General features: G+C 36.7%; 1 protein-coding gene across 1 annotated transcript in view; it reads left to right on the top strand.

Annotated features, from left to right (window-relative positions):
- The window catches only part of LOC150088367 (methionine synthase-like), a 668,558-nt gene that overhangs the window by 125,120 nt on the left and 519,168 nt on the right, over positions 1-24,270 (top strand). Inside the window, 3 exon segments of the mRNA XM_090370745.1 lie at positions 58-164; positions 13,349-13,408; positions 17,792-17,886. Coding sequence (XP_090226871.1) covers positions 58-164; positions 13,349-13,408; positions 17,792-17,886 — 262 coding nt within the window.

Raw genomic sequence — 24,270 nt, forward strand, 5'->3', positions numbered from 1 at the left:
ATTTTAGTTAATACCAAACTAATTTGAGTAAATTTAATTTAAAATAAAATTTTCTAGCTTTTGATGAACTTGTGAAAGCATATACTGAACAAATTTATGGATTATTGGATGGTGGTGTTGATGTATTATTGGTAGAAACCGTATTTGATACTGCAAATGCTAAGGTAGGTTTTTCCAATATTTAATAATATATTGATTAAAATTTCATTTGATTAACTTTATTATTTTGGGTTTATGTAGTCTCCATATTTATTGTAAATATGTTATATGAAATTATAAAATTAACTGCCAAATTAACCAGCATAATCCTTGTAAATCTCTTTGTTTCTTTATGGTTTAAAAATGTTTTTCCTTTTTCTAATTTAAAAATATTTTATCTTAAATACTATTCCATATTCTGAAATTAAAAATACTTTTTAAGTATGAGTAAATGTTTACCCTTGAAAATTGTCTTTTAACTTCATCACAATGGTGAACTTCATTACTTCGGTCACTAGAATTTGATGTTCTTATGACCAAAGTGATCTTTTGTGACTGCGATATTGCAAAGACAGCTGTCACTGAAGAAGTGGTAAGAAAACACCACAAAACATTTGACCCCATTATGTACACATTCCACTTTGGAAATAAACATAATAATACCAACATACAGTAGTGTAAGAACACCTTGGCATTGGGACAGGTGCCAAGGGTGTGGGTATCAGAAGGGTGCCACTGACTGGGAACATCAGTTCCGTGCCAAGATATTTCAACACCTGTGGCTAGCTGACAAAATGGCACCCTTCGATGATGGTGCATCAGGATGACAGCAGAGGACAGGGTGAAAATTAATTGTTGCCAAATGGTGTGTTTTCAGAGGGCATTTCAAGCCTGCATGCATCCTTAAATCTGAGTACATACTGCATAGCAGCATAAACCTATTTGCCTTCCAGAACATAACTTTGAAGTACCAATTATGCCTTTGTACTGTGAAGTGACCACTTCATCAGTGCATGCTCGAATGCATAGCTGTTCGCAATTCACACATTGTGTATGTTCTACATCATCATCAGCCATTTTCAATCCACTGCAGGATGAAGGCCTCTCCAGCAACTTTCCAGTTCCTTCTGTTTTGAGCACTGGCCATCCATTTACTACCCAAAAACTCATGAATTTCATCTATCCATCTCCGCCTTTGTCTTCCAGGTTTTCTTCTAGCTCCTCTTGGGTACCATTCTGTTATTTTCTTAGACCATCTGTCATCATGTCTTCGAGCTATGTGTCCTGCCCAAGACCATTTTAGTTCTTTAGTTTTGATAAGAATGTCCTTTACTTGAGTTTGCTGCCTAATCCATGTGTTTCTCTTCTTATCTAACAGTCTGATTCCCAATATAATTCGTTCCATTCTTTGCTGTGTAGTTCTCAGCTTCTCTTCCATTCTTTTGGTGAGTGCCCAAGTTTCACTTCCATAAGTCATGGTGGGGAGTATACATTGATTCATTATTTTACATTTCAGACAAACTGGGATATTGCTCTTCAGTATGTGACTATATTTCCTGAATGCTATCCATCCAAAATTTATTCTTCTCTTGACTTCCAGCCATTTATCATTATTACAGCTAATAACTTGTCCCAGATAAGTATATGACTCCACCTTTTCAATTACTGCTCCTTCAATCATTATTTTCCTTTCCGTGGCGTACTTGTTCACATTACTTTTGTTTTAGCCATATTCATCTTTAGTCCAAAATCTTTACTAACTGTGCATAACTGATTAAGATTTTCCTCTAATTCTTTGGGATCGTGGCTTATAACCACAATGTCATCTGCAAATCGTAAATGGTTTAGGTACACATTGACTCCTTTCTGCGACCAGTCTAATCTTCTGAAAGCTTCCTCAAGGGCAGCAGTAAACAGCTTCGGAGATATTGTGTCTCCTTGTCGAACTCCTTTCTCAATTTTAAATTTGCTACTGTCTTTGTCTAGTCTAATAAAGGAGGTAGCACTCTCATATATTTTCTTCAAAATCATAATATATGGGGTATCTATACCTTGTCTTTCCAGTGCCCGAAACATTGCCTTATGCTGTATGGAGTCAAATGCCTTTTCATAATCCACAAATGCCAGGCATAATGGTGTTTTATATTCATTTGCTTTCTCCATTAGCTGTGATATTACGTGAAGGTGATCCATAGTTGAGAATCCTGTCCTAAAGCCAGCTTGCTCTTTCGGTTGATTCTCATCAAGTATTCTTTCTAATCTGTTAGTAATGACCCTTGTGAACAACTTGTAGATGTGGGATAACAAGCTAATTGGTCTATAATTTCCAATTTCTGATTTATCTCCTTTCTTATGCAGCAAAACTATGATTACATTATTCCACTGCTTAGGCGTCACACCTTTTCTAATGCACTTTGAGAAGAGCCTTGCCAGTTTTTGTGTTATGTCTCTTCCTCCCAATTTTAACAACTCTACAGTAACTTCACCTTCCCCCGGGGTTTTCTGATTCTTCATTTTCTTCAATGCATGTTCTACCTCATCAGGAAGAATATCGGGTACGTTGTATGTGTTGCTACTTTGCAATCCATCTTCCCCACTGCTGGTATCATTCCCTCGCTCCTTGTATAATTCTCTATAGTAGTCTTCTGCTATTTGAATTATGCCTTCTCTGTTGTTTATAAGTACACCATCGCTATTCGTCAGGTTCAGTATCATTTGTCTTTCTGTATTACTGCTGATTTAAATCCTTTGTTTTCCCTTAATGCTTGTTCTGCTTTTCTTGTGTTAAATCTTCTTATGTCATCTCTGAGTCTCTTTCTAATGGCTTTGCATAACTCAGTATACTCAATTTTCTCCTGTCAGTGTTTTTCTTGCTCTTCATTTGTCGTCTTCGGTTCATCATGACAAGTGTTTCTTGATTAATTTTTTCTTCTTTGGATTTCTGTTTCCCTATAGGTTTCTTGGGCTTTATCACTTTCAGAAAGTTTTAATATTCCTCGTCGATATCTTGGTCCTGAGCAGTCTGCAGAAGCTCAAACTTGTTCTTAAGTTCCAGTACATACTGCTTTTTCTCCTCCTCTGTTATCTCAAAGACCTTTGTATTATTTACTTGAGTCAGTTTTTCCTTTCCTTTCCTACATCTATATCAAGTGTACATCTTATCATTCTGTGATCACTTCCAACATTTACCTTATTCAGGACGGTAATATCATTCACAATATATCTTCTGTTAGTGAGGATGAAGTCGATTTCATTGGTTGTTAATCCATTTGGACTCTTCCATGTCCACTTTCTGTTCACCCTTTTCTTGAAAAAAGTGTTCATTACTGACAGTCCTTGAGATTCTGCAAATTCCACAAGTCTTTCACCTCTTTTATTTCTTTCACCAATTCCAAAATTTCCTATAGTTCCTCTTTCTGTGCTGTTTTGCCTTTTTCCAACCTTAGCATTGAAGTCCTCCATAATAATAGTATAGTGGGTTTTCTGTTCATCTAGAAGACTCTCAATTTAGGTGTACATTTCTTCAACCTCTTCATCATCATGGCTCGATGTTGGTGCATAAATCATTATAATCTTTAGCTTGTACCTCTTAGAAATCTTGAGTATTAGTCTTGACACCCTTGGTGATGTACTTTTGAATTCCAAAATGTTGTTTTTAAAATCTTTATGGACCAGAAACCCAACTCCACCTTCACTCCTTTCACTGTTTCCATTGGTGTACAGCAGATTTCCACTTGATAAACTTATAAGTGATTCATTTCTTCTTCTTGTTTCAGCAAACCGATGATATTCCAATTCACATTTTCTAATTCCTTTTCCAGCTCTAATATCCTGTCTTCACCGATGAGTGATCGTACGTTATAACAGGCCAAGTTCAGTTTCCGTGCATGGCAGCCTGGTCGTACCCAGAGATTCTTAGCACCCTCTGTTTCCACTCTGATCCTCTCGCTGCCATAAGAGGGAGAGTGAAAGCTGCTGGGGACTGAGGGCCATTTGTATTGTTGTGCTCTCATATGCTGGAGTATGTTCTACAATACTGAATAAATCGGAAATTATAAATAATGTGTGTATAGGCTCCAGAAACTTTTACAATACCATCAAGACATACCTTACCAATCTCTGGAAACCTTCACAATACCATCAAGACATACCTTACCCATAGATTATTAACTGTGGCTGCTAGATTCCATTGCAGTAACTTGCCCTTAATGCCACATCGCTCCAATTTGTACAGCAGTCTTCCATGTGCAACAGTATCAAAAGCTTCCCGAAATCCAAGTATATGATATCAAAATTATTTTTTGCATCCAGTTCCTTTGTGACACACATTGTAGTATCCAATCAAATTGGTCAGACAAGATTTCCCTTAACAAATCCATGCTGTGTCTGAACTACTGCTGCTGTCTTGTCTAGTTGATCCTGTATCAACTAACTCTTTAACCAGTGACTCCATTATTTTCCCCGGAACAGAAGTTAAACTAATGGGTCTATAATTATTTGTGTCACCGTTTGAAACCCCCCCCCATGTGAATTGGGGATACATTTGCACATCTCCAGTCCATGGGGACCTCCCCTGACTCTGATGCTCTCATAATTATGGCTAAGGATTTGCTTACTTCCCTTATTGCCTCCTTCATTATAACTGGATAGATTCCATCTGCCCCAGGTGCCTTTTTTTATGTTTAACTTCAACAATTTCTCCTCCACTTTGCTCTCAGTTATTACAAAATCATTAAATACCCTGCTACAATTTGATAAACTTCTGGCATTCCCCTCCTTGAATAACTCCTCATGTGTGAATGTAGATGCAAAATAGTCATTCAATTTATCAGCTACTTGAGCAGGATGATCAATAGTCAAACCATCTATGTTAAGTGGACCAATCCGATAAGTAAAAAACTCTTTGCTGTTTTCTTTGTGTCCCTTGCCAAAAATATCTTGTAATCTGCCTTCGACTGCCTAACCCCCTTTGTGACTTGATTACAGACTAGCTTATATCAATTGTAGGCTTCTGTGTTGCCTGATAATTTATATGCATCCCATGCATTTTACTTCTCTGCCACAAGCCTCATTAATTCATCCGACATCCATTTAGGCCTGAACCTTTAACAATATTTCTTAGTTGGTATGAAAAGCCTCGTAGCCTCCCAGATTAAGTCCCTCAAGGCTTCCCATTTAGAATTCACTGTTAGTAACATCATCAGTTGATCCCACTCTACCGAATTTAAAAACTGTCTGAGACTCCATAGTCACCTTTACGAAAACAAAAACCCTTCCCTTTACCCTTGATGGGTAAAGGGAAGGGTTTTTGTATTACGTCTTTAAGTAAATTACCTTGAATTACATCTTTAAGGAAATCCCACATCAGTACACTGTGATCACTGTCACCTAGTGGTTCCTTTATCTGCAATTTCCTAATGCATGCATCATCACTGCTGATAATTAGATCAAGGGTGTTACTCCATTTGGTTATCCCTCGAACATGTTGCTGTAGAAAACAATCCTCCAATAAATCCACAAAAGTCTTGCTAGCGTGCGAGTGACCAACCACAAGTTCCAGTGCCGACCGGGCTAGCCGGGTGGGTAAAGTGCCTGCCTAGCAACCCAAAGGTCGCGGGTTCGAATCCCGCCTCGGGCTTGGATCAAAGTACTGCAAAAACCTTGGGAGGTGCATTATGGCCACAGAAGCCGATGCGCCAACAACTAACAAAGAAAAAAAAAAAAAAAAAACAAGTTCCAGTCAGTATCTGGAAAGTTAAAATCCCCCATTACAAGACTTTCTGTTTACTGGTCCATTCTATTTCTCTGCACAACTGTTCATTGTACTCATCAGCATCATTGGGCCTATAACACACTCCTACTCTCATTTTCCCTTTCCCAGTGTTTGTCCCACCAAACAGACTCAACATTGCACTGTCCACCGTGTCAACTGGATGCACTTCCTTAGATTTGTGTGTTTCTTAACTAACAGCATAACCCCTCCTCCCTTCCTACCCTGTCTGTCCTTTCTGTACACATTGTACTCCCCAAATTCCAATTCTGCACTGCTTATATCTGCGTGACACCATGTCTGATATCCCAACTATATCTGCCTTTGATGTCTTGGCCTGAGAAAAACTAATCCCCTGAGAAATATGCAAAGTACTTCAAATTCATCAATTTTATTGACTATACTTCCAGCATTAGAGTACATGCAAGTATACATGCACTTGTTCTTATTCTTAGTTACCCTAACACAGCCCATGTATTTACTTGTTCCATGATGACTCCCAGCAGCTCTTAAAATTCCCAGCAACTTGCTCTCTAGGCTGCTACTCATTACAATAGAAGCAGTGCAAGGATCACTTTCGTTTCTGCCTTCGGCTACTCTTGATCTTTTAGTCTGTGAATTCCTCCCCCAAACTAGCAGTTTTGTGACCCACCTAACACTGCCTTGATAGCATCAGGAAATATTCTTGCACCCTTTCTATTTAAGTGTATCCCATCCCTGTAGAAGCAGTCTCTCCTGTTAGCAAGCACAGACCAGGCTGAAAAAAATTCTACCCCATGAGCCTTGCACAATCTCTCCAGGGCCTAATTGTCAATCAATTAGGCCCTGGAGACCTGTACTTGTTAAGTAAATCTGCAGATCTCTTACTCTTAAGGTCATTAGTGCCAAAATGTACAACATATCACTTTTTGTGCCCTTAAAAGATGATATCTGCTCTACAACGTCATCAACATTTGCCCCTGGAAGACATACCCTGGTCCTGTTCCACCTATCCTTTTTGCATAATATATTTCTCGTCTCCCTGAAATAGTGTTACCGACAGTAACTAGTTCCTGTGGGAGACTACATCTAGTATATTTATCCACTATCCCGGATCAGCAGGTCAGATTGGAAGCTCAAGAGAAGAGCACTTGCATTACTATACAAGGCAGTTTTCCTGCCAATAGTTTGTTATGGTGCAGCAGTTTAGTGTATCAAGGCCACCCTGGATAGAAATTGAAGAAAACTTGATTTAATACAGCGCTTTATGCGTCTTACAATTACACTGTAATTGTAAGAAGGTGCAGCACTGTAAGCACCCCACCCTCCAAGTCCTAGCTGGGTTTATGCCTTTGTTCCTTGAAGACATCAAACAAGGAATCTTCTACAGAATGAATAAAGTCATTCCCACCAACGTCGCTGGTATCCAACTGGATCTGGCCAGTGATCCCAAATGGGAGAGAAAAAGAATTTCGGACAAGCTACAAACAACATGGCAAGAATCCTGGGATAATATGGCTAAAGGTGCTATCACCAGGAAATTTATCCCTACCACGAGGTCTCCATGTATCATTTCTCCTTACTGGGCATGGGCCCTTTAGACACAAGTTAACAACCCTTGGTGTTGAGAATGATCCACTGTGCACTTGTGGTGAAGACAGGTCCTGGGAGTACGTCATGTACCTCTACCTTGAATAGGATGAATACCGGACCAGACACATCATCACTGGAATCTAATATAACCCATGAAACTCTGAGCACCTATTCCTCACAGAAGAACTTACTACACAGTCTTTACAGAGTATGCTCAATCTGTTTTTCAAAGGAGGCAAACTAACTGCCTGAGAAATATGCAAAGTACAAACACAAACCAAGTTCTGTGACAGGATCTTGAGACAGTTAAGGCCAACTGGAGTTCTTACTTTTTCCCTTGGGGCCTGTCCCCTTCCCCCACTCGTCCTTGTTTTTCATCTCTAGTAGGCCGCTTCTGTATGGCCTGCTCTTATTTAGCCATATTCTGACCCACCTTTCTTCACTATTTCCCTACTTATTCCTTTGAAACTTTTTTTTTTTTTTTTTTTTTAACTTGGTCTCTGTCAGGTAGCTCAGGCACCCTGGTGGAGGCCAGCCAGTGGGGTATAAGTTGCCCATATAAGTGCGGTATATGAGCAACTCAAACAAATTATTTTAATATTAGATGAAATGAAAGATGATTATTTACTTGATGACATATTATCTCTTCCTAAATCATTGCACCATCAAATGAGTAGTTACAAGTTTATTGTGTTTTTAAGCCTGTGGAATTTTATACTGGAAAGGATAAATAGTCACCTTATCACTACAAAAAAAGAACAGGATATTTATCAATCATCCGTATTAATTAAAGGACTTGTAGATTATTTTAAAGATCAAGATCTAAGGAATGAAATTTATAATGTTTTTACTGAAATCGAGGAAACTTACAAAAAAATGAAAATAGTACCACTTGAAAAGAGTAGGCAAAGCAAAAAAAAAAATGCCAGGTGTGCATGTTGAAGATGAATTGTCAAACTTCGATGAAATAAAAATTTCTTGTTTTTCAATTATTGGTTCTATTATAACGCAGTTAAAATGAAAGATTTGAATCTCTGAAAAAGATAGCAGAAGGCTTCAATTTTTTTGGCTGGCAAAGCATTCCGTTCAATATCATCATTCTTCTCTTTCTTGGTGATTCCCTTCTACTTCTGACTCTCTCTCTCTCTCTCTCTCAGGGTAATTCAGAATTTTTTTTTTTTGGCTGGTGCAGCATAAGCCTCAGGCTTTCTTGCAACATATGGCTAATAATAATAATGACAAGTGAGGATTTAGAAACTGAAGATATTTTATTGTCAGAAAAATACCCTGAAAGTAATCAAGATCAATTTAAAATTGAAATCAAATGCTTTAAACACCAAGTAATTGAAATATTAGAAAAAAAAAATCCCCATACAAATATCACTTAGATATTTTAAATGTATTGACTAAATGGGCATTGCAAGAAAGCTCTTAAAATGTTCCTTACAGTGCCAACAACAGTAGCCACTGCTGAAAGGAGTTTTAGCAAGTTAAAAACTTGTTAAGAATTATTTGAGATCGACGTCAGGACAAGAACGCACATCGTATCTATGCCTCCTTTCAATTGAACATGAAATTGCTAGCAAAACAGACTTTGATGAAATTATCACAAATTTTCCTAACACTAAAGCAAAAAAAATTAAGTTTTTATGTAATTTAATAATTTTATGTTCCTATATAATGACCTAAATTGTTTGAAGGCCAGAGGTGCGAACAATGAGTATACAGTTAAGTCTCTTGTAATCCATTCATTATATGGAAAATTTTCTTTGTTCTACGGATTTTAAATGTAATTACCAAGAGGAATTAAAAAAAATTTGCTATAAAGAGTTCATTAAACGGAGGTGCGACTGCATTTACTGCATTTTTCATGACATATGGCTCTTAAAAAGGAGAATATTAACACCCACTTCCTCAATTTTCTTAGCCACCTGTAAAGAAGTATTGTAGATCTTCTGGCCTTTAACTTGCAAAACTTTTATCTCACTATAATCATAACTTCTATCCATAATCATTTCTAGTCTTATATTGCTCACATACTCTTCTATATTCAATGCCATCCTTACTTTTAACCGACTGGCTAGAATCCCTACCTCTCCTTTTACAATTTATACAAATTATACTTTTGTCCTTTTTCCATTCCTTATAGACATTCCCTTTTCCTATACCAATAACCACTCGTAGTTTTATCTCTGCAGTGAAAGGCCACATGCCTCTATGCTAGACATTTATAAGCCGACCGGGCTAGCCGGGTGGGCAAAGTGCCTACCTGGCAACCCAAAGGTTGCGGGTTCGAATCCCGCCTCAGGCATGGATCAAAGTACTGCAAAAACCTTGGGAGGTGCATTATGGCCACAGAAGCCAATGCGGCAATAACTACCAAAAAAAAAAAAAAAAAAAATAGACATTTATAACATTTTGGTACTAAGGCAATATCTCTCACTCGATACGACAACCACTGAACAAAAACATGACCTTTATTTACTAAAATATCTTATTTTTAAAGTCATCTCTAGAATCTAATTACTAGTTTCTTCTGCACTATTTTAGATACTGAATAAAGCTGGACACTTTCCTTTACATCTTCAATAGAATAACCCCTTTCCTCTAAATTTCTCTCCCATAATTCATATATCAAATGATCTTTTTTCCAATTTTTTTTGCACATTATAAATAATTATCTTGAGAATGGGTTTCCTAGGTACTTCAACATGCAGTCCACAATCTTTTAACTTCTGATTATCTTGCAATTGTTTCATATCTCCTGGAGAATCATGTTCCAGCACCACTCCTCTATCCCTTATTTTCTTTATCCGTTTAACTTTTATGGTCTTCAGCAAAGGTTTCAGTTCATTCTTAAGTTTCTCTTCACTTCTTCACTACTTTTTATTTCTTCTTTATCTGCTTTAATCAAAGCCACTTAACTTTCCTGGATCTTTTCTTCTCTAATTTCCTGGATCTTTTTCCAAGATCAAAGACACAAACTGCTGCTGTTGTTATCTTACGAAACTTTGACAATCTCTAATTTTAGGAATTAACACTTTGTTCTCTACAAACAGCTTTATTGCTTTATCCTCTAGTGTATTCCACATTGACAATATTCTATTCATTGCTGCATGGGTCACTTATTTCTCATCACAAAACAAAAATTTTTGTAAGACAGTTCTGGTCTTGCGTATATCCATAAACTCAGTCCACACTTCATTTTCAATTCCTGTTCTTTCTTTTTTGTCTGTTCCAATGTCACTCTCAGTATCTTCTTTCCTGTTTAGACCCTTATTAGACTTCACCCCCCTTTTCTTCTACACCACCTCTTTCTTGCTCCATCCTTTCCAGTTGCACCACAGCTTTCTTAATTTTAGCAGGAGATTTATTTTGAAGTACATCTTCTACTTCCATCAGCGATTTGTCACTATCAGACGAATTCATATTCTCAGTCCCTTTTGAACACATGGCAAAGAAGTCTAAGTTAACTATGACCAGATACAAAATATAAATACAATTACAACTCATTATTAAAACAGTAATAAGCTAGATAAACAATTACTTTCTCAAGTCACAAATACAGTCATTTGTAGATTAGACTATCTTTGAAGGAAGTAAAACACAGAATTCCAAGGTCAAAGATTTATTTCCCTCTTTATCAAAATAACATACTTATAATACTCACACAAGAAGTCAACATACAGTTTAATATAATATAAGCTAAAATTAAAACTCACTTAAATCAAAAATGAATGCTGTCCAACTATCACAAGAATTCACGGGGGAAGAATTAAAGCTTCACCAAAATATTCCCAAATAATCAAACCCTAAATAAACAAAACTAAAATAAAATATCTCAATTACAACTTATAGCTAACACAAATACTAAATTCAATTAAAATTATTACTCCAGTTGAAACTTTAAGTACTTAAACTTATAACTAATTCAATTGAAAATTACCTTATTTATCTCTTCTTCCAAAACTTACTTATAATCCAGTGAATTAAATAATTCAATCAAAACACAAAAAACAAAGCATTAAACATTGGCGCCTCCGTAGCCAGGTGGGAAGGAGCAGCAGTCCGTAGCACATGCTTCTTGATTAGACCTGGGTTCGAGCCCGTCACCACCAAATACGGAGGATGCGGAAAGGTCAGGGAATGACCACCGCATATTCCCGGAGCAATATGGCCTTAGTTGCTAATGCTCCTAAAAACCAAATAACAAACAAACAACAACAAACAGCATTAAACATTGTACACAATGCTGATCATTAATGATGAGTAGCAAGGTTGGACAGGACAGAATGGAGGGTGGGGGTTGTGGTCTTGGTTAAGAAGCATATTAAATCTAAAGGTGATGCATCCAGTTGAAGTGGCCAGTGTAATGTTGAGTCATTTTGATTTGACATAAGTACTGGAAAAGCACAAATGAGAGTAGGAGTGTGTTATGGGTCCAATGACAGTGATGAATATAACAAATAACTATACCAAGAAATAAAGTGGACTAGTAAATCAGAATGTCTTATAATGGGGTGATTTTAACTTGTGGGTTTCTCACACACCAGCATGATTTTGTGGTTTTATTGGATGACTGTTTTCTACAGCAGCACGTTATTGAAACATCAACAAGAAACAATACTCTTGATCCGATTATCAGCAGCAACTCTTCATACAATAAGAACCTGCAGATAAAGAATCCTCTGAGTGGCAGTGATCACAGTGTGCTGATGTGGGACTTATTAAAGACATAACTATTGTCAGAGGTAAAGAGATGAGCTTTTGTTTCTGTAAGTGTGACTACAATGGTCTCAGATATTTTTTTTAAATTCTATACAGTGGGATCATCTGATGATGTAATCTCGGTGATGGACTCATTGTTTTTTTGCATATTTATCAGTGATATTGATGAAGGTATATCCAGTTTAATGTACAAGTTTACAGATGATACGAAGGTTGGTAGAGTTGTTAATGACAGTACACTACTGCAACAGGATCTGGAAAAGTTGAGCAGATGGGCTGAGAGGTGGCAAATGAAGTTTAACATTGACAAATGCAAAGTACTGCATATGATTAGTAGTAGCCCCAGAGTAACATACCAACTGTGCAGTACTACACTCAGGGTAGTGGAGAATTAAAAAAGAACTGGGGATAATTGTGCAGTCAGATATGAAGTTTTCTGCACAGTGAAAACAGGCTGCAAGAGTAGCTCATGGGGTCTTGTCAATTATATATAGGAATTTTACTAGCAGGGATAAGCAGGTGATATCCCCTTGTATAAGGCAATGGTCAGGCCACACCTTGAGTACTGCATACAGGTCTGGAGGCCTCATTTTAGGAAAGATGTAGAGCTGCTGGAATGAGTACATAGAGCGGCAACGAGATTAGTGAGTGGAACAAAGGGGGGTGCTGCTGTTACTAAGAAAGACTTAAGTTCTGCAAATTGCAGAATCTGGAGACGAGGCACCTGCGAGGTGATCTATTGACGTGTGTAAGGCTTTGATTGGTTTGAGCAAGCTGAATACTGATGGGATTCTTTCTCTTGCTCAGATTCTGCACCTGAGAGGGCATAAATTCAAATTGAGGAAAGACAGTTATAAAATAAATGTGCAGAAATTTGCCTCTAGCCAGCGGAATGGATAATTATACCAAAAAAAAATGTATAATGATACCATTTTCAATATAATTATCCATTTTTTCATCATCCAGTTTTTAAAAAGGCATAGGGTAATACAACTTTGAAGTTGCACTTTTATCAAGAGTTTTCCTTATCATAGTGGAATAATATCACCTGTTCTTTCCATGGAAAGAATAGGTGATGTTATTTTTTAAACTTCCCCCAGTCTATACGTATATATTTATAAAATATTATCAGTATCATAAAGTTGGAATTTCTCATCTTTTCTAGTATTATATTTATGCTTTTTGATTACCTGCTATTATTACAGTTAGAATTACAGTACACTTTGAAACAAAATTTGGCATGCTGTATATTCAAAAACTATATCATCTATGAAATTAATAAGTGCTTATATTTTTAAGGCTGCCCTGTTTGCTGTTCAGGATGTGTTTAACAGTGGATATGAACCAATACCAGTATTTGTAAGTACATTTCATTTTAAATATCTTAAAGGTATGAAAACTGAAAATATTATTAAATATCATATATATATGAGAATAAAATTTTCAGTGATTCATTTACCCACACACACACACACACACACACACAAACAAACTTTTTTCATTGTTTTTAGATCCTAAATCGATGCTGAAAGCAGCTTGCAGTTAGGAAACACTCAGTTTTATTTGTTTTCCTTTGCATACCTTTACAATATACAGTCAGACCTCTCTTTAATGAACTTCCATATAGCGAATTTTTCTATGTAGTGAACTTCTTTGATTTCCCCTTGGGCATTATTTTGAAAATAGTTTCCGTATAACGAAGAAAATTTCCATATAAAACTGATTTCGAGAGACCTGGGTATGCATTGTTCACACCTCTGGCCTTTAAGCAATAAAGCTGATGCTGTAGAAAGCACAAATGAAGAGCTAAAAGCATTAAGAATTAATCCCTTCAACTCTTAAGTGCTAAAGGGATTAATTGCACGAATTAAGAGCTAAAACATTCTACAATTTAGTGTGCCTGTAAAACCCTGCAGGAGGAAACTGGCCGACCACTATGTGTGATAGAAAAAGATGGAAGGTTTTGGGAGAGAGACCTTTGCCCAGCAGTGGGTCAGCAATGGCTAAAAAGAAGTAAAACCTATGCAACCTATACATTACTGTACTGAGAAGTCGTGGTTGTCAACTGCTACTGAGTCCACGGCCATTGGCAAAGATTCTTGACATGCACATTGGCTCCAGTCAACCTGTTTTCTACTGTAAGAATCCTATTAGAGAATTAGGAGAGAGTGATTTTCCTTTATCCTAGAAATTCATCTGTTGTTTCGAAGAAATGAGTCATCCACACTTTCACTAAATTTCACCTGCCTCTGTTTACATGGTTGGTATAAGTGGTCCCTAAATCAATTTGTTTTAGCTGCTGTGAAAGTAACCTTATAGTGTCTAAGAGGAAAAGCATAAAAAAATAAATTGCTTTAAAGTTTGTATTCCTGCCAGTAGTGTGTTAACCATTCTGAAAATTGTGTTCGATTTTCAAGCTGTTTGAGGGAATGGGACCCAGTTGGAATTGTGCGAATTTTTGCCTTTGTGAAGATGTAGATGAAGCAGTTTTTAAGTGGATGAAGTTTGATTCGAGACCAAAACTTGCCAATATCAGGGCCATTTATAAAAGAAAAGGCTATGGAGTATGCATCTTTTCTAGGGCATAAAACGTTCCAAGCCAGTTATAGTAGTAGTAGTAGTGGCATGTGATGCAAGAAAGCAAATGTATGAGCTTATGCAGCATCAGCCAAAAAAAAAAAAAAAAAAATCACACCATTCCCTCCAAATGCCTGTCCAGTTCTTCCTTAAATTTATTCAATCTATCAACTTCCACAACGACAGATGGAAGTTTGTTCCAGAAATTAACCACCCGCTGGCTAAAGGCAAATTTCCGCACATCTATTCTACATCTGTTCTTTCTTAATTTGAATTTATGCCCCCTTAGGTTCGTAATCTGAACAAGTGGAAGGATCCCATCAGAATTCAGCGTGCTCAACCCATTCAAGGCCTTATACACCTCAATCAGATCACCGCGCAGGTGCCTAGTCTCCAGCCACTGCAATTTGCAGAACTTAAGCCTCTCTTGATAAGAGGATCCCTTCATTCCCTTCACCAATCGTGTTGCCCTTCTCTGTACACGCTCAAGTAAATCTACATCCTTCCTAAAATGAGGCCTCCAGACCTGTACGCAGTACTCAAGGCATGGCCTGACCATTGCCTTATACAGAGGGATAATCACCTCCTTTTCCCTGCTAGCAAAATTCCTATATATCATTGACAAAACCCCATGACCTGCCCTGGCAGCCTGTCTGCATTGCTCAGAAAACTTCATATCTGCCTGCACAATTACTCCCAGGTCTTTTTCATTTTCTACCACCTTAAGTGTAGTACCACACAGTTAGTACGTTTCTCTGGGGTTACTTCTACCCATATGCAGTACTTTGCATTTGTCAAGGTTAAACTTCAGTTGCCACTTCTTAGCCCATCTGCCCAAATTATCTAGATCCTGTTGCAGTAGCACACTGCCGTTATGGTTGGCTGGGCAAATTTAAAGAGCGCCATGGCTTACTGGAAAAAGTTATTTCTGCTGAAAGTGGAGTTGTAATCAAAGAACACTGTATCCATTGGAAAGAAACAGTTTTTAAAAAAATTATGGAGGACTGCGAGCCCAAAGTCTTATACAACATTGATGAAATAGGTCTATTTTTTTAAAAGTTTTTGAACAAGACACTGACTTTTAAAGGTGATAAATGTTCAGGTGGCAAAAGTAGTAAGGAGAGAATTAGTGTTGATTGGTGCAAATATGGCAGGTAATGAAAAACTGAAGCTTTTGGTAGAAGCAAAAGTAAACAACCTCGATGTTTCAAAAGAGTAAAGTCATTAGAGTTGAACTACAACAACAAAAAAGCTTGGATGACAAGTGAAATTTTTGAGCAGTAGATTTTAAATTTTGATAGAAAGATAACAAAAGAAAACAGAAAAATCACGTTCATTGTCGACAACTGCCCTGTCCACCTTCACTTGGTAATTTCGAAACTTACAAGTGTGAAACTTGTTTTCCTCCCTCCGAATACCTCATCTAAACTGCAGCCAGTGGACCAAGGCATTATCAAGAATTTGAAAATGTACTACCAAAGGAGCATACTGAAAAAAAAAATTTATAATCAGGATAGAATCAACCAACCTATATATTCTGTTATAGATTTGCAGATCAGAGTTAGCGAAAGTGTAGAATCAAAATGTGAGAGAAACAACGATTAAGAATTGTTTTGCAAAAGCAGGTTTTGCTAAAATGCCAATTAACAACGTTGAGAGGGACAAACTATTACAATATATTGAGAAATCTTGGGAAGAACTCCAAGCAAGAGGTTTGATCAGTGGAGAAATCGTTCTTGACGAATTTTTAAGAGTTGATAATGAGCTGAACATCCAAATGACTCCAACATTTTAGAGCGTATTTAAGGAACTAGTGACAATATCAATGATTAGTTGGATGAAAATGAGGGCAATATTAAACCTTCCAGACAAGAAATGTTGGTAGCATTTGAAACTTTGCGTCGAGGCCTTCATTGGGAAGAAAATGTAACAGAGAATATATTTGAGTATTTAAACAAATGTGAACATTTTTATGAATGATGTACAGTAAAGTCCAGTGCACAACAAAAAATAACCAAATATTTTACGAAATAATTCTTAAAAGTGTACTAATACATGGTGCACATCATGTATGTATGTATTAATGAATTGTTTTAAAATGTTAGAAAATTTATTCATTCCCAGTTATTTCTGATTTATTTCCCATCTTTTACTATATTTCTGAATTTGCAGTATTTTTCATTGTTGAAAAGGTCATATTTCTTTATAACGAAATTTCTGTATGACAAATTTTTTTAAGGGAACCATCGATTTCGTTATATAGAGGTCTGACTGTATTTTACAATGACATAAAGTGGAAGCATTATTTGTATATGTTGCACGTATGAATGAATGTTTTATATGCTTTTCACATAAAAATAAAAATATTTGCAGTTTTCTGTTTTAAAGCAATTTTACCAGTTTTATACAGATTACATTAGCAAGTAGAAAATTTTTGTTGAAATTCTGATACCTGATCAAATACATATCAAGAAAATTTTTGTACTAATATGGTTTTCAAATATAGTCTGTTATTAGTAGCGCTCGCTTTGTTTCTTAGTGCATAACCTAAAGTTTCTTAGTGCACAACCAAAAACTGTCAGATAGATTCTTTATTCAACAACTTTCAATAGAAACTCAAATTTGTCTACCTGATCAGGTGCACATTCAAGATTTCATGCCTGTATGGTTTTCAAAAAAATAGTTGTTGTTAGTTTGTTTTATCTGTTGCTCCCTTTCGCTATTAGAGTACAATGCAAAAAAATTGTGCTAAACATGAGACTAGTGCTGCTATTTAATTTTTTTTTATAGCTTTACCATTTGTGTTCTTAGAAAATGCTTCCAATTGAAACTAGAAATAGTAATGAAATAATACTCAAATTTTGAAACTTTTTAAGAAATTTAAAATTTTAAATTGATTGATTCACTCTTAAAAAGTCACATCCGTTCAAAGGTTAATAAAGAATTTATCATTTATTTGTCAGAAATAAAGTTCCAGAAATAATTCTTGTAACTAGATTTATTTAATTTAATTATTTACAAATGAGTGTATTTATAATTTGAATGAAAAACTGAAATCAAAGAAAATTTTTTAACAAAATTTTGTAAATTTTCTTCAGTTGAGGAGCATGTATATAATAATTCATTTAATTTTTTAAAAATTTACATACTTTTGCTTTTGGTTAGGTTTCAGGTACAATAGTTGATAAAAGTGGACGCACTTTGTCTGGACAGACATGTGAGGCCTTTGTAATAAGCATATCACATGCTCAACCAATGTGGTAAGTGCAGCTTTCATTTGGTAAAATGATTTTTGATGTATGTAATTCAGATTATAATACTGGATTAAGTAATGTAATTTGTCTAATTTTTGTTATATCTTTTGTTCTGACTAAAACAATGTAAAGAAATTAGTATTTTATGTATTGAAATAAAAGTTAGATGATTTAGCAAAAAAATCACTCCTCCATAAAAACACTCCTCTTCCCTTAAAATCGATCATTTTCCTAAAATAACACTGTCAACATGTAAATTGTTATGAAAATTATAATGTCCAATCTTGACTAATTTTATGCTGCTGAATGCGAAAATCACATTAAAATTTGTAGATTGGCTCTTGTTTTGGAATTACAGTGGGGTCTTATATTAGCGAGTTACTCTATGTTATCAACTACGGATCTCGGCAAAATGCACGGCAACACCATAGCTTCAGTATCACCACGCTCTTATCATGTGATCGGCAACTGTTGCCTCGTTCTCATTATAAGTTGTTGCCTCAAATGTGTCTTAAACTCTGTTGCAGCGATCCTCAAATATGGCTAGGTACTGGGTGATTTGCTCTCAGTTAATGGATTCCTACTTTTTGCCCAGTATTTCTGTTGTGTAAAATTAGCATTAGCATTAGTAGAGGCATTTGATGCAAGAAAGCAAGCTTATGCAGCATCAGCCAAAAAAAAAAAAAAAAAAAAAAAACCACTTCCACTTCACCCCTCTGTTCATTCAAAATACCTGTCCAGCTGAGCCTTAAACCTATTTAGGCTATCAACTTCCACGACAAGGGATGGAAGTCCGTTCCACCAACCAACCACCCGCTGGCTAAAGGCAAATTTCCGCACGTCTATCCTACATCTGTCCTTCCTCAATTTGAATTTATGCCCTCTCAGGTGATTATTCTGAGCGAGAGGAAGAATCCCATCAGCATTGAGCATGCTCAAACCATTCAAGGCTTTATACACCTCTATCAGATCACCTCGCTGGTGCCTAGTCTCCAGACACTGCAATTCGCAAAACTTAAGCCTTTCTTCGTAAGAGCACCCCTTTGTTCCATTCACTAATCTTGTTGCCCTTCTCTGTACTCGTTCCAGCAGCTCTACATCCTTCTTGAAATGAGGCCTCCAGACCTGTATACAGTACTCTAGGTGTGGCCTGACCATTGCCTTATACAAGGGAATAATCACCTCCTTATCCCTGCTAGAAAAATTCCTATCTATCATTGACAATACACCATGGGCTACTCTTGCAGCCCGTCTGCACTGTCAGAGAACTTCATCTCTGCCTGCACAACCACCCCCAGGTCCCTTTCATTCTCTACCACTGTCAGTGTAGTACCACAGAGTTGATACGTTGCTCTGGGGTTGCTGTTTCCCATGTGTAGTACTTTACATTTGTCAGTGTTAAACTTCATTTGCCACCTCTCAGCCCATCAGCTCAACCTTTGCAGATCCTGTTGCAGCAGCATAGTGTCAGTAGTGTCCTTGACAACCCTGCCTACCTTTGTATCGTCTGCAAACTTCGACATTAAGCTTGATATACCATCATCAATATCATTTATGAATACAGAAAACAATATTGGACCCAACACTGAGCCCTGAGAGACTCCACTAATAACATTAGTCCACAACGAGCAGTGTCCATTGATTACCACTCTCTGTCTTCTCCCCCTCAGCCACCCCTTTATCCACAGCAGCAGTTTGCCTCCAATGTCACACTGCTCCAATTTGTGCAGCAGTCTTCCGTGTTCAACAGTATCAAAAGCCTTTCTAAGATCCAAGTATATAATATCAAAGTTATTCCCTGCATCCAGTTCCTTTGTGACTGCATCATAGTATCCAATCAAATTGGTCAGGCAAGACTTCCCCTTAACAAAACCATGCTGTGTCCGAGCTATAACTGAAGTCTTGTCTAAATGATCCTGCAGTGCTTCTTTAACTAGTGCCTCCATTAATTTTCCTGGAACAGAAGTTAAACTCACAGGTCTATAATTACTTGTGTCAGCCTTTGATCCTCCTTTGTGAATTGGGGTCACATTTGCACATCTCCAGTCTGTGGGTACCTCCCCTGAGTCCAAGGAAGCTCTCATAATTATGGCTAAGGGTTTGCTTACTTCCTCTGCTGCCTCCTTTAATATAACTGGATAGATCCCATTCACCCCAGGTGCCTTTCTTGTGTTTATCTTCAACAATTTCTCCTCCACTTTACTCTCAGTTATTACAAGATTCTCTAGCTTACTGCTAGAGTTGAATACACCTCTGGCTTTCCCCTCGTTAAATAACTCCTTATGTGTGAATGTCGATGCAGAATATTCATTTAGTTTGTTAGCTACCTGAGCAGGATCATCAACAGTTGACCCATCGATATCAAGTGGACCAATCTGATTCATCTCCTTCCGTCTAGAGTTTACATAAGTAAACTCTTTGCTGTTTTTCTTTGCTTCCCTTCCCAAAGATTTCTCGTAATCTGCCTTCGCTTGCCTAACCTCCTTTGTAACTTGGTTACAGATCAACTTGTATCTATCATAGGCTTCTGTGTCATGCGTTTATTTGTATGAATCCCATGCATGTTTCTTCTCTGCCATATGCCTCATCAGTTCATCTGACATCCACTTAGGCCTAAACCTTGAACAATATTTCTTAGTTGGTATGTAAAGCCTAGTAGCTTCCAAGATAAGTTCTTTGAATGCTTCCCATTTTGCATTTGCTGTTGGCAACATCATCAGTTGGTCCCACTGTATAGAATTTAAATACTGTCTCAGTCCATCGTAGTCGCCTTTACGAAAGCAATAACCCTTCCCTTTACCCCTAATGGTAGTTACCTCTTTGAGTAAATCCCACTTCAGCACACTGTGATCACTGCCACCTAGTGGTTCATTTATCTGCAGATTCTTAATGCATGAAGAATCACTGCTGATAATCAAATCAAGAGTATTCCTCCCTCTAGTTGCCTCCCGAACATGCTGATGTAGAAAACAATTATCCAATAAATCCACAAAAGCCTTGCTAGTGTGTGAGTGACCAGCCCCCAAATTCCAGTCAATATCTGGGAAATTAAAATCTCCCATTATAAGACTCTCTGATTTACTGGCCCACTCTATTTCCCTGTACAGTTTCTTATTGTACTCATCAGAGTCATTAGGCCTATAGCACACTCCTACTCTCAATTTTGATCTCCCAATGCTTATGTCACACCAAACTGACTCGACACTGCACTGTCCAGCGATGTCCACTGACTTCACTTCCTTGGATTTTATGTATTTCTTAACTAATAGCATAACCCCTCCTCCCTTCCTATCCAGTCTATCCTTTCTGTTGACGTTGTACTCCCCAAATTCCAGTTCTGCATTCCTTATATCTGTGTGACACCACGTCTCTGATATCCCAATAATATCTGCCTTTGATGTTTTGAGCAATACCTCAAATTCATCAAATTTATTTACTAAACTCCTAGCATTGGTGTACACGCAAGTATACATGAACCTATTTCTGTTCTTAGCTACCCTAACACAACCCATGTGTTTACTTGTACCGCAATGACTCCCATTAAAATTAATATGTCCTGTAATTGTCTGAAAGAAAGCATCCCTTAACTCAAGTTATAAAGGGGCCTACTTCTTGTACTTCGGGTATAAAATAGGTGACCAGGACAAGAACTGGGCTCTACACATATGCTGCATCAAAACTCAACATGTGGTGGGTGAATCGAATGGGGCGTTTTATGCTTTTCGCAGTGTCCATGATATGGAGGGAGCCAACAAATCATGTCACAGACTGTTACTTCTGTATGATGCCTCCTATTAGAAAAGGGATGACAAAAAGTGGGTGGATCAAGGGATCCACCAATTTGTCCAAACCTTTATCCTTCTGAACCACAAGATCATAGAAAGTGAGCTTAATGACCGCATCAGGGATCTCAAACTGCTTAAGAATAAGGCAGAGCTTTTGGCCTCGAGGCTACAATGTGGAACCTTCTAGGTCATTCTGTGAAAGTGACAACATTTCGTACTCGAAATAAAGACTATGATAAATTCTATCAAACAGAAGTACTCACTGCTTGTAAGGATGTTGATGGTTTAATGGCAGCAGTGAACAGAAGCCGACCGGGCTAGCCTGCCTGTCAACCCAAAGGTTGCGGGTTTGAATCCGGGCTTGGATATTACAATGGTGCTGTACTCTCCATTTGGACTTCACAGCCACAATACACGAAGGAAGCAGGAAAAAACTGGTTCCTTCGTGTATTGCTCACATCATACAATAAAAAAAAAAGTGAACACGAGGCACGTTACCGAAGAATGGCCACTATTTATAGATGCTTCTACGGTTAGCCTTAAGGCTGTGTTATTACACAGTGGAAGTGGACAGAAGGCATATGCTGTCTTCAATACCTCTTTTGTATGTCATCCACGAAAAAGAAACATACACAAACATGGTGAACATCCTCTTAGGCAGAGGTGTATTGCTAAAAAAAATAGTACCGGAATGCTTTTCAATTAACTACAAATAATTACCTACACTTTTTTTTTCATTTGCAAAATTAATAAGTCAAAGATTAAAATATTTGTTCAGTATTTATTTATAACTATTAAATAAAAATTTCAAAAGTAAAAAACAAAGACAAAAAATTTAAAAAATCAGAAAAGAAAAAAACAAAAACAAACTCCAAAATAATATAAAAAATACTGTTCAGAAAAATCATAAAACTTTCCATACAGGATCGATTACTTATTTTTGTGTGACTGCCCTTTTTGTCTGTTGATCAACAGCAGAAAGATGAGACCGCAATCAAGTTTGCACATAAAAATTTAGATTCCATAATTCTAATGATGGACCATGTAGGTTAATAAACAACAAACTTGCCACACGTTCGACAAGAATACGGGATCTTTTCTCAGTTAATATTAAATTCATTCTGCTGAAGCCACACTCTCATTCAGAAGAACTGCAAGCTATAATTTTGGAATAAGTTTTTAAATGTTCCAAATCTGTGGGGTCGCTACGACCACCATTAGCTAAATAATCCCTGTAGGCATTCGGATATTTTGTGAAAGATAAATTAAAATGTTTACAGAGAGATTCTATTTCATTTTCTCCAAATCCAGGGTCAATTTCAGATGGCCATTTGCTTGGTTCAAGAATTCACAACTCTTTTATAATGTCTGAAGTTGAAATTCCTTCAGTAAATTTGGTAGAATATGTACTAATGCTCAGCCTATGCCTCATATTATTAATAATACTGTTTAAAAATTGATTTCTATGAATTAATGTTACTGAAAATAATTGCATTTTTTCAATAGCATCTGAGGCTTCTGACAACTTTTTTCCTTATTGAGAATCTTTTAAAAATTCCAAGAATTGTACAACGAATCAATTTGTCATATCTCTTTTTTGCAATGACTCTGAAAGAATCGATAGCTCAGACAATACATCGTACATCAGGGCTAAATTTAGAACAAACTGTTTGGATGAAATTCGTTTATGTAATCCGTTGAACAAGGATTGTTCAGTTTTGTTTCGGTTGTTATCTTTACTGGCATTTTTAAAATTATGATGTTTATCTTTATGCAAAATTTTGCATAAAGATGCAAAATTTTGCCAAACTGCTGATACGATCCTAAAGGAGCTGGCTTACATTAAATACTCGTCCAGTCCTTTTAATTTCTTCACCGATGCTGGTAGCACATGCTTCTATTTCTCTCTTGTTTTTTGGAGCTTGTCCATAAATATTTGAAAATGGTTAATTTCATGAACTTCTGATATTGCATCTCCAACTGATAACCAAAGCCAATGGTGTAAACAATGCCATATGATCAAATTTGGATATTTTTCTAATAATTTGTTTCCAACTTCAGATTTTCTGCCCAACATAACACTTGCCCCATCGCTCGTAAAAGAAATTAAATAGTGTGCTAAATAATTGTCGTCAATCCGTATTTTTCAAGACATTTTAAGAGAAACTCTGTTATTGTGAAAGCTGTTTGATCTGGCAGTTCAATTAAATCAAGAAACAAGTAATGTGAATCGTTCATTTTTTAAAATTTTTTTTTTATTAGTTTCACATTTTAAATAAATAATCAGAGTAGATTTCTTGCTTAGAGTGGTAGACTGATCAAAGAGAATTGATAAGTTTCCATGTATGTCCACAATTTGTTGGCACAATTTTAATTTTGTTTGCCTTGTGACATGCTCTATGATATTAGTAGCAGTTAATTTTGAATGCAAACCATGAGCAATAACAGTGCCATTCAATTCTTCAAGTTGTAACAACTTAAAATGGTCAGAATATGGTCAATCATGTTTCACAATATAATATGCAGTTCTAAAAACTTTCTAAAAACCTAGAAATTTCGAAGTCATTCATTTGATCAATTACCGCTTCTAAATGTTGTTTATTTG

This window comes from Mastigoproctus giganteus, chromosome 3 (assembly GCF_048544385.1).
Source record: "Mastigoproctus giganteus isolate SK-2022 chromosome 3, ASM4854438v1, whole genome shotgun sequence".
Lineage (NCBI taxonomy): Eukaryota > Metazoa > Arthropoda > Arachnida > Uropygi > Thelyphonidae > Mastigoproctus > Mastigoproctus giganteus.